The 12,041-nt window shown below is 41.3% G+C and overlaps 1 protein-coding gene across 5 annotated transcripts in view; it reads left to right on the top strand.

Moving 5' to 3' along the window:
* ATXN2 (ataxin 2) overlaps positions 1-12,041 on the top strand; it is a 154,438-nt gene that overhangs the window by 69,007 nt on the left and 73,390 nt on the right. For all 5 annotated transcript variants that reach the window (XM_025401242.1, XM_025401245.1, XM_025401243.1 and 2 more), the window contains one exon: positions 8,011-8,135. In XM_025401242.1, coding sequence (XP_025257027.1) covers positions 8,011-8,135 — 125 coding nt within the window. The remainder of the gene's footprint in view (positions 1-8,010; positions 8,136-12,041) is intronic.

Genomic DNA, 12,041 nt, shown 5'->3' with positions numbered 1-12,041 from the left:
ATCCCAGCTACTCGAGAGGTTGAGACAAGACATTTGCTTGATTCTGTGAAGTAGAGGTTTCCATGAGCTGAGATTGTGCCTCTGCACTCCAGCCTGGGCAACAGAGTGTGAGACTCTGTCTCAAAAGAGGAAAGAAAATTATATGGGAAATGAAAAGCATCTATACTGAACATGTACAGACTTTTTTTCTTGTCATTATTCCCTAAACAATGCAGTACAACTGCTATTTCCATGGCATTTACTTTGTATTAGGTATTATAGGTAACTTAGAGATTTAAAGTATGCGAGAGTATGCAAATATTATATACTATTTTGTATCAGGGACTTAAGCATCCATGGATTTTGGTATCCCCAGGGGGTATTAGAACCAATCGCCCATAGATACTGAAAGACGACTGTAGTGTGTGTTGCAATAATTTATTTTCAAATGGATCATTTGGAGAACACTATTCTTTAGGAAACATAGCCTCCTAAGTTCTGTTCCATCCGTCCCTTTCACCTCCACAGCGTGGTAGCATCCTGCTTTCATGACTGTGTCATCACTTGGAAGGGACTGCTTCTCTTCCAGAATGCCTTCCAAGATCTACTCTGACCACAGCTATAAACTACACTTCTATTCTCTTCTTGCCCCTCACAGCGCTCTCTGTTCCTCTGAGATCTTAAACTCTGTCTACTCCTAATCCAGCCTGCTGGGTGTGGCTGGAGAAAGTCCCACTGGGGGGCTGATTAGTTTCCAGCTCTTGCCTCAGGAGAGCTCAGCAGACTTTTTTTTTTTTCTCCCTTAAACCTGTTTCTGCAACCTTGATGACCACTCCTTCTAGTCCCTCACCTATTTGCTTTATTCATGGCAGAGGCTCTTTCTTCCTGCTTGTCAGTACAAAGAGGCAGGATTTTTAACCTGGATCTGTGGATTCTCAAGGAATTTGTGGAGAGAATTCAGGGCATTGATGACCTTGGATGAAGAGGAATTTACATCTTTATTTACACTAACCTTCGAGTGAAATTTAGCATTTTTTCCCATTTAAAAATATAGGCAACAAACAACTAGTGTTAGCAGTATTTATGACTTAAGCATGTATAGAACTCAGTTAATTCCATATTGCTTGATGTTATGGATATCTCAAATTATTATTTTTTATATATATATATATTTGAGATGGAGTCTCTCTCTGTCTCTCAGGCTGGAGGTGCAGTGGTGCAGTCTCAGTCCATTGCAACCTCTGCCTCCTGGGTTCAAACGATTCTCTTGCCTCTGCCTCCTGAGTAGCTGGGATTACAGGCGCGCACCACCATGCCTAGCTAATGTTTGTATTTTCAGTAGAGATGGGGTTTCACCATGTTGGCCAGGCTGGTCACCAACTCCTGACCTCAAGTGATCCGCTTGCCTTAGCTTCCAAAGTGCTGGGATTACAGGTGTGAGCCACCGCACCCGGCCTCAAGTTATTTTTAGAAACAGAATCTTGCTATGTTATCCACTCTGGCCTTGAACTCGTGGGCTCAGGCAGTCCTCCCATTTCAGCCTCCTGAGCAGCTGGGATTATAGGCATGTGCCACTGCACCCGTCTTCAAATAATTATGTATGTTCATCACCTCTTTAAATTTATAGTAGTTATTAAACCTGTTACTGGATCTTAATATTTAATGCTTTAATTAAGAAGCATGTATGTTACTATGCCAACAGATTTTTTTAGTTTTTGATAACTGCATTTCATTGTTAATTGTTCTCATTTGATTTCCTGTGTATTTTATGAATTTAAGTACATTCTGAATACGGTTACGTAGGCTTCCCTAAAATGTCAAAGGGCCCATGTATTAAGAAAAAGGCTAAGAATTCCTAATCTGGAGGCTCCCCACAGTCCTGTTTTGTCATCATACCCGTACCCCATTCTAGCCTGAGGAGCATGGCTCCACCTGTGCCCTTGGTTTTGTTGTTCCAATTCATACATCCTGCACCCTTACTGTGTTTCTTATCCCCAACTTGTTTATGTTATTCTTCAGTATTATAGTCTTTAATATAATCTGTATAATACGTGATGTAGTATATGCTCGTAGTATACAATGCAGTTAGAACAGATGAGTATACAATGAAAAGATAATCTCCCCTCTAACCCCCAGTCCCACTTCCCTGGGAAGCCTGTGGTCTTGTGTACAATTCAGAAAATGTTTATACACATTTATTTATTTATTTATTTATTTATTTTTTGAGATAGAGTCTCACTCTGTCACCAGGCTGGAGTGCAGTGGCACGATCTTGGCTCACTGCAACCTCCGCCTTCCTAGTAGTTCAAGCAATTCAAGGTTCAAGCAGTTCTCCTGCCTCAGCCTCTCCAGTAGCTGGGACTACAGGCATGTACCACCATGCCTGCCTAATTTTTGTATTTTTAGTAAAGACAGAGTTTCACCATGTTGACCAGGATGGTCTCGATCTCTTTACCTCATGATCCGCCTGCCTCATTCTCCCAAAGTGCTGGCATTACAGGTGTGAGCCACCACGCCCGGCCTATTTATTTAATTTTTAAATGGAGTTTCCCTCTTGTTGTTCAGACTGGAGTGCAATGGCGCAGTCTCAGCTCACTGCAACCTCCGCCTCCCGGATTCAAGTGATTCTCCTACCCTCAGCCTCCCGAGTAGCTGTGATAACAGGCATGTGCCACTATGCCCAGCTAGTTTTAGTAGAGATGGGGGTTTCTCCATGTTGGTCAGGCTGGTCTCGAACTCCCGACCTCAGGTGATCCGCCCGCCTCGGCCTCCCAAAGTGCTGGGATTACAAGTGTAAGCCACTGCGCCCCCGCCTATACACATATTTTTAATGCCACTCCAGTCTATGTTGGAATCATTTTACTTCCCCTTATTTTCTTCTTGTATTCTTGAAGGCCTCGATCAGCTGCTGCTGCTAGGCTGTCACTGTCACTTTAGAAAGCCAGAGCCTTTTGTTCCTCAGAACTTTGTTCTTAATTGTATCGTAGCACTCACTGTATTCGATTCTAAAAGATTTGCTTTGTTTCTGTAACTAATCTCTCACACCCAGGAGCTCCTACAGGAAATACTGGGAATTGTATCAGTCAAATGTGAATCCCCGCCTTGTCCAGACTTATGAGTGCATTGTAGGTACTCAGTAAGTGCTAAAAATGAGTAAGTAGTCCCAGTTGCCAGGTTGTCACCCACTGATACCAATCTATATACTGATACTTTATATAGTATATAGATTGGTCCACATATAACTGATGACACATAATGAGAAACTGTCTTAAAAAGTTGTTGAAAATCCCACAAGAATAGTAATTGATCAAAACAATATGATTTTTTTAGGTTTATCTAGAATTTTGATGTTTGAGAAAAGGCTGATTTAGTTGAATTGAAATGGGTAGCTGAGGATTTTGATGACTTCTCTGGAAGCACATTTGAGGGTTTCTGATGTTAAATCTGATGTTAATGATTATTTCATCCAGTTTTATGTCATTTTATAGTTTTTATACATTTAAGTTTATATTTATTTCTAATGTTTAAACACTAGCATTTTAGTTATTTGACCATTATTCTGGCCCTTTAAGAGATGCTCAGACAAGTTTGAATGGTTTTTCAGAGGCGTTATTGGCTCAGAGGTAAAAGAGGGAAGATTGAGAAGCTGAATACGTACTCTTGTTTCCTGGGTATGGGGCTGGGGATACTCAGAAGAGTTTCACACATTGGTTCAGACATTTCTTTATGACCACCACCAGGTGGCATCACTGGCCCAAAATGACTGGGTTTCTGCCCAGAATCAGAAGGGAAGGTGTTGAGAGCCAGCTGCTATGGGGGTAGCATGGAGGTAGGATACAGGGGGTGGAGGTGATACAATTTCGTTCTTTCCTCCAACGTCGCCTGCTAGTCTAGAGGCTTTTATAAATTGAAAAACTAATTCTTTTATCATCTCATCTGATGGTTTTTATGTTTTTCCTTTTTTCTCTCTGTGCCTGTAGTTTCTTCAGAAACAGGTAACACGTTTCTAATAGTCACTTTGTATTCTTGCATCTTGTTCTTACAGTGCTTTTGTTTCTCACCATAGGGGATGATGGAAAATTAATATACTTTGACTTAGGGCATTGGTAAAATCTGCATGCAAATTCCCACAGTTGCCTGTAGATTAGAGCCAGTTGTTTTTTCTGAACTTTGCAGGAATCCTGGTTACAACATTGTACTATTTACTACCAACAATGTTTTTTTTAAAATCCAGACTTGATGGGCATGGCAGCTCATGCCTGTAATCTCAGTGACTTGGGAGGCTGAGATGGGAGGATTGCTTGAGCCCAGGAGTTTAGGGCTGCAGTGATTGAGGCACTGCACTCCAGCATGAGTGACAGAGCAAGATCCCATCTCTTAAAAAAAAATTCAAGAAATAGAAACAAAAATCCAGACTTGTAACCATTGTAAAATAAATCAGAATTTACGATAGTGGATATTGGTAATAGTGCAGAATGGATACCCAGATCTTGCTTCCTTTCTAGCTGGTGATGCAATGTTGACCTGAAATGCATTACTTATATAGCTAGGGTTTTCCTCAGCATCCTGATGCTACAGCCTCATTTTGTACTAACTCTCCACTTCTGCACATCTTCCCCTAAGTCTTTACTCATCTTTAAAAAGAGCTACTTTTGGTGAAATTTTAAAATCAAGGAATATTCTTTATAGAATCACACTTATGTGTTTCCCCTTCCCCATTTATGCCTCGAAACCAGACCAGACTGCTACATAACCTGTGAATACTTTTTTTTTAAGTTTGGTATTGTTAATAGAAAATTTAAGATTAAAATGTAGCATTGAGAAAAATAGATTTATTAATAATGTCCTCTTAACACAGCTTAAATTCGGGTCAGTGGAATAAAGCCTGGGCCACTGAAGTTTTAGATGCTTGCTTGCTTTTCCACACTGGTTCTTACTTGGGGATCCTTTTAGAAATTCGTTTATAATAATATCATAAAAACATATTTAAGCTACTTTGTGTGTAACTTTGGGATCTTTTGATTTGAAGACAGCTTGACTCAAGATTTTCTAAATATTTTCACACACATACATACCCTCTAGTGAGAAAAAATATCTATTTATATGGTTCTATAAAAATCTCTAACTGCTTTGAGCTTTAATTTCTTGAATCAAAAGTGTATTGTCTTTGATGCTGAGCTTCTATCTAAATAAATGCTTTATTTACTTAAATGTGTGCTTTTCAAAAACTAGTAAGATTAAAACATTAACAGGATCTTACATGTAAAGGAACAGTCCTGTTGCTTCTTCCAGAAGATAATATGACTGGTTTGGAATTTTCCTGTAGTATAGTTTTTTGTCTAGTGTTGTAAGAATTAAAGGAATTTCAGGATCTTAAAGTAGGTTATTATTTGATGTTTTCTTGGAACATTTTACATTCTTGAAAATACACGTGGCTAAATTAATTTTTGCCAACAATCCACATAACTTTAAGATAATGTAGAGTAGGACTTGATTCAGGTTAGTATCAAATAAGATCAGATTTTTAGTGCCATCAGTAGCTTTCAGCAAAGATGAGGTGTTGGTAAGATAGCATTAGTCTCTTGGAATCTCTTACGGAGATTTTCCAAAATTCAGCCATTTCTAGTGAATGCTCCATTCCACCCCCATCTGAGTCCTGCTACTCTGGGGAACTCCCTCAGCACACTCTTGGCTCTTAGAATTGCTAGCAGTGGGAGTAGTGCTGCTGGTGGAGCTGGCAGCTAAGCCCAGAGGTGGATTGATGCTTTTATTTCCTGATGTACAGGTACACACACTCATACCTACCCACACCTAGTTTGGGATAAGAAGAGTTTAGAATTAGTTAGGCTTGAAGTTCCATGCTTACATTTGCTGGCTCAGATTTCTTATTTTGGCATCACTTTGCCCATTAGGGAGACAATGACAGTTACAGAAGCATTGCCAAATAAAAAATTCCTCTGGAGTAACCTCTTGTTAGGAGTATTGTGTGTTTAGTTGTTGATTCGTCCCTTCCTCCTCTTAGTGGCAACTTGCAGTACTGGGAGGAAACAGTGGCTGGGAGCTTAATTTCCTCAGCAGAGCCAGATCAGCAGAAGTATTACTCCTTAGTTCATAGTAGGTGGTACCCTATGGGTCCAGTCATTTAAATGCAAACCTATATCTACAGAGCATTTCCTAATGCCGTCATTGCCCAGTGGTCCTTTATTTAGCTGAGTCTAACTCCCAACTAGAGAAAATTTCCTTTGCCAGACAGCAGTATGGTCAGCTAAACATGTGGATGGTACATTTGCTTTCATAAGTCAGTACTCTTCAGTAACATTAGTAGAAGAGAAGAGGACACAAAGTGAGTGTGTGTTAATAGGAAGTCCAGATACGCCTGCCACCTGAACTTTCTGAGACAGGTAATACTGTAGGGCCTGAACTTTTAGCAGAGTGGTTATGTATGAAGAAGTGGGTTCTGGGAGGGGTTAAAACCACTTAGAATGGCTTTACTTTAATAATGGCAAGAGTTTGCTTGGATATTGACCACTGCACATAGACATGAATATGGAAAGTTAAAAACAAAATCCACATATATTTGGCTGCAAGTATTTTGAAGATATATCTAATTAGTACATCCATTAAACAAAAGAGATATTTTAGGCCAGGCGTGGTGGCTCACGCCTGTAATCCCAGCACTTTGGGAGGCTGAGGTGGGTGGATCACCTGAGGTCAGGAGTTCGAGACCAGCCTGGCCAACGTGGTGAAACCCTGTCTCTGCTAAAAATACAAAAATTAGCTTGGCTTGTTGGTGGGCGCCTGTAATCTTAGCTACTCGGGAGGCTGAGGCAGGAGAATTGCTTGAACCTGGAAGGTGGAGGTTACAGGAAGCTGAGATGGTGCCACTGGACTCCAATCTGGGTGAAAGAACAAGATTCCATCTCAAAAAAGGAAAAAAAAAAAAGAGTTATTTCTGATGTATTGATAGAAATTTTCTTTTTTCTTTTCTTTTCTTTTTTTTTGAGATGGGGTCTCAGCCTGTTGCCAGTCTGGAGTGCAGTGGTGTGATCTCCACTCACTGCAACCTCCACTTCCCGGGTTCAAGTGATTCTCCTGCCTCAGCCTCCCGAGTAGCTGAGACTACAGGCGTGCGCCACGATGCCCAGCTAATTTTTATATTTTTAGTAGAGATGGGGTTTCACCATGTTGGCCAGGATGGTCTTGATCTCTTAACCTCGTGATCCACCTGCCTCGACCTCCCACAGTGCTGGGATTACAGGCATGAGCCACCGCATCTGGCCAGAAATTTTCTTGATCACTTCTGAGACACACAGAGTAATTATCTGTAATATAATTTAATAAATTATGTCAATACATTAAAATATGCTTCATGTGGACTGGGAACGGTGGCTCATGCCTGTAATCCCAGCACTTTGGGAAGCCGAGGTGGGGATATCACAAGGTCAGGAGATCAAGACCAGCCTGGCTAACATGGTGAAACCACATCTACTAAAAATACAAAAAATTAACCGGGCGTGGTGGCACGTACCTGTAGTCCCAGCTACTTGGGAGGCCGAGGCAGGAGAATCGCTTGAACCCGGGAGGTGGAGGTTGCAGTGAGCCGAGATCGTGCCACTGCATTCCAGCCTGGGCAACAGAATGAGACTCCATCTCAAAAAAAAAAAAAAAGACTTCATGTGGCATTATGAGAAGAAAATACCTTTACTGATAGTCATCTATGATTCCATTTGCTAGATTAAATGTGAAAGCATACTCTTACTGAATGTTATATATTCCGTATCAGTTTAGATAGCAGTTTATCTTCACATACGTACGTTTTAAGTTTACCTTTATTATAGTGCGTTTGTCTTTTGTTTTCATCAACCTAAATTATGTTGAATAAATGTTTCTGTTAGATTCTAAGTTAAACAATTATGTGAAATTCATTTTTCGTAATTGTTTTTTAACATATGTCTTTGTTGGTGATTCATATGTGTGAGTGTAGCTGATTGCCTGACTATATGAACTTTCAACCAAAACCATTCTTTCCAGATGCTTTTACTGACTCTGCTATCAGTGCTAAAGTGAACGGCGAACACAAAGAGAAGGACCTGGAGCCCTGGGATGCAGGTGAACTCACAGCCAATGAGGAACTTGAGGCTTTGGAAAATGACGTAGTAAGTAAGATCTTTGTAATTAGTGCTAGACTCTGTGGTCAGTGTGGTATGCATATGACATCCTATCACTTGGTTGTAATTGAAGTGTGTTTTTGTTGTTGTTGTTATTGTAGTGAGTGTATTTAGAGCAGCAAGTTTGTTGTGTAACTAGATACTTTCTCCCAAGCAGTATATAAAGAAAAATGTTTGTTATTTTACTTGTAGGGATTAAGCAGGAGTACTGTCTGTTCTTGTGGATGCTCATGAATTACTTCTTTGTGATTAAACTAAATAATAATAAGCAACTTAAGTTAAAATTAGAAATCATAGGAAATGCCAGTGTGTTTTGCTTTAACACCCTGCCAAAAAAGGTAGCCTAAGGAAAGTGGTGTCTTAATTGTTGACTTCACCTAGAGATGAGGTTGAAGTAGGACATTTTAAGCTTCTTGTCTGAAGAAAAGGTTGTCATTATTAAGATAATTAGGTTACATTGGAATTAAAGCATTACATAAATTTCTTGGTCTTAAATTGGGATTGTTCTCAACAGAACTCTTATTTCTAAAATGCCTCTTGTCACATACTAGTTTTGCTTCTCTCTTTAATGCATTATCTGTACTTGAAGTGCTTAGCTGGGTATGCTGGCACATGCTTGTAGTCCCAGCTACTTAGGAGGCTGAGGCAGGAGATCACTTGAGCCCAGGATTTGGAGTCCAGCCTGAACGACATAATGAGACCCCTTCTCTTTTTTTTTTTTTGAGACGGAGTCTTGCTCTGTCGCCCGGGCTGGAGTGCAGTGACCGGATCTCAGCTCACTGCAAGCTCCGCCTCCCAGGTTTACGCCATTCTCCTACCTCAGCCTCCGGAGTAGCTGGGACTACAGGTGCCCGCCACCTCGCCTGGCTAGTTTTTTGTGTTTTTAGTAGAGACGGGGTTTCACCGTGTTAGCCAGGATGGTCTCGATCCCCTGACCTCGTGATCCACCCATCTCAGCCTCCCAAAGTGCTGGGATTACAGGCTTGAGCCACTGCGCCCGGCCATGAGACCCCTTCTCTGCGAAATAAAAATAAAAACAAATGCTTAATAAAGACTCTATCTTTAGGATAGAGAGCATAGAGATGCAAAGCAGTCTTTTGCCAAAAATGAGTGTTATGGTAGCAAAATTTGAGTAGAATGAAGAACCTTCCACTGAGTAGAAAGAGAATTTGTAACATATCTATGTTTGATGTTTAAGGCATGAAACTTAATCAGCTTAATAATGACACTCTTCCTCAGACAAGAAGCCTAAAATGTCCTACTTTGACCTCAAGTCTAGTAATAAAACTGGACATACACAGGCAACATGTCATTAATTTTCAAACTTTAACGAATCATATATAACCAAATATAATGGTTCTCAAGTGTGTATATCACATCACCTGTATGAAAAATGTGAGGAAACAGAGACTTCTTTTACACTATTGGTGAGGTGGATAAATTGATAGAGGCTTTCTGGAGAGAATCTGGCAATGCTCATCAAAATCTAAAATGCACATACACTTTGTTCCAGCAGTTCTACCTCTAGTAATTTATTTTTGCCCTCATATATCCATAAGAAATGCAAATAATTATATGTGAGAATTTTTTTTTTTTTTCCCTGCAGAGACGAGGTTTTACTATGTTGCCCAGGGTGATCTGGAACTCCTGGGCTCAGGTAATCCACCCACCTCAGTCTCCCAAAGTGCTGGGATTACAGGTGTGAGCCATCATGCCCAACCAGGATTTAATTTAATTAATTAATTAATTAATTTTTTGCAGCATTATTTCTTTTGTTGTTGTTTTGAGAGATGGAGTCTTACTCTGTCACCCAGGCTGGAGTGCAGTGGTGTGATCTCAGCTCCCTGTAACCTCCGCCTCCTGGGTTCAAGTGATTTTCCTGCATTAGCTTCCTAAGTAGCTGGGACTACAGGTGTGTGCCACCACACCCAGCTAATTTTTGTATTTTCAGTAGAGACGAGGTTTCACTATATGTTGGCCAGACTTGTCTTGAACTCCTGACCTCAGGTGATCTGCCTGCCTTGGCCTCCCAAAGTGCTGAGATTATAGGTGTCAGCCACCATGCCTGGCCATAGCATTATTTCTAATAGTGAAAACTGGAAACATTCGAAGTGTCTGTCAGTATACCATGAGTTAGATTTATGATGTTACCATTCAGTTGAAACACTACACATCTCCCAAAAAGAATGGCGTTCCAATAGGGAAAGATATCTAAGATTTATTGAAAGAAAAAGCACATTGCAGAACACTTGGATCCTATTTGATTTTTTTTTTGAGACAGAGTCTTGCTCTGTCACACTGCAGCCTCCGCGTCCTGGGTTGAAGCGATTCTCCTGCCTCAGCCTCCTGAGTAACTGTTGCGATGCCTGGCTAATTTTTGTGTTTTTAGTGGAGATGGGGTTTCACCATGTTGGTTCAGGCTGATCTTGAACTCTTGACCTCATGATCTGCCCGTCTCGGCTTCCCAGAGTGCTGCGATTACTGGCATGAGCCACCTCTCCTGGCCATGAGTGTATTTTTAAAAAAGAGCTGTTCATATTCTTATTGCATAGAAGATGGCTGAAATTACACCCAATAAACTCTTTTTGAGACGGAGTCTCACTGTGTTGCCCAGGCTGGAGTGCAATGGCATGATCTCAGCTCACTGCCACCTCCGCCTCCCTTGTTCAAGCAATTCTCCTGCCTCAGCCTCCTGAGTAGCTGGGACTACAAGTTCCCGCCACCACGTCTGGCTAATTTTTGTATTTTTAGTAGAGACGGGGTTTCACTATGTTGGCCAGGCTGGTCCGGAACTCCTAATCTCAGGTGATCTGCCCACCTCGGCCTCCCAAAGTGCTGGGATTACAGTCGTGAGTCACTGCGCCCCGCTGAAATTCTTTTTTTTTTTTTTTTGTCTTTCGAGACAGAGTCTCGCTCTGTCGCCCAGGCTTGAGTGCAGTGGCGCCATCTCAGCTCACTGCAAGCTCTGCCTCCTGGATTCACGCCATTCTCCTGCCTCAGCAGGAGTAGCTGGGACTATAGGTGCCCGCCACCACGCCTGGCTAATTTTTTGTATTTTTAGTAGAGACGGGATTTCACCCTGTTAGCCAGGATGGTCTCGATCTCCTGACCTCGTGATCCACCTGCCTTGGCCTCCGAAAGTTCTGGAATTACAGGCGCGAGCCACGGCGCGAGCCACTGCGCCCGGCCGGAACTGTTAGTAGTAGTTATTTATGCACACTGGGATTGGAAGACATTTACTTTTTACTGGATGTCTTTCTGTATTGTGTGCTTTTTTTTTATGTAGGGCATACATTACTTAAGTAATTTTAAAGCCTCCATAAGTAATTGTAATTTCCTGCCCATGTGTTTGGCAAAAGGAATTGTGTTGGTGGTAGACTTATACTATTGTCTTACTTGGAGTAGCACAGGAGGACCGAAGGTTAACAGGTGAACTTTGAGGCAAGCCTTAGCATTGAGGTTGCCATCAGCATTGCTTGGTTGTTGTATTCGTTCTTCTGGGATGGATTACAACCTTTACTGGACTTTATAGTTTTCACCAGTAAGGCTTTAAAAAAGGAGTTGAAACATTAGAGAAGTGATTTTCCAGACATTAATATTCACTGGTAAATAATCTTCCAGCCTGTGGCTCAACTGGTTGATTCTTTTACTTTTAAGAACGCAGCCTCAGCTGCTGTGCCTACGGAGTAGAATTCTTTTATTTCTTTACTTTCTTAATAAACTTGCTTGCCCCTGGCTCCCCGCCACCAAAAAAAGAAGGCAGCCTCCCTTTTGCAAATGGTAATTTCCTATAGTTTCCTCGTAGAATTGTGGAGTTACCTATGCTGAGGTTATAGGTTAGGGTATTGAGATCCAGAGTTGCCACTTCTGAGGTCTCACAACTGCTAATGGTAA

This window comes from Theropithecus gelada, chromosome 11 (assembly GCF_003255815.1).
Source record: "Theropithecus gelada isolate Dixy chromosome 11, Tgel_1.0, whole genome shotgun sequence".
In the NCBI taxonomy this organism is placed as follows: domain Eukaryota; kingdom Metazoa; phylum Chordata; class Mammalia; order Primates; family Cercopithecidae; genus Theropithecus; species Theropithecus gelada.
The sequence above is the reverse complement of the archived record's forward strand: the minus strand, read 5'-3'. Positions and strand labels throughout refer to the sequence as shown.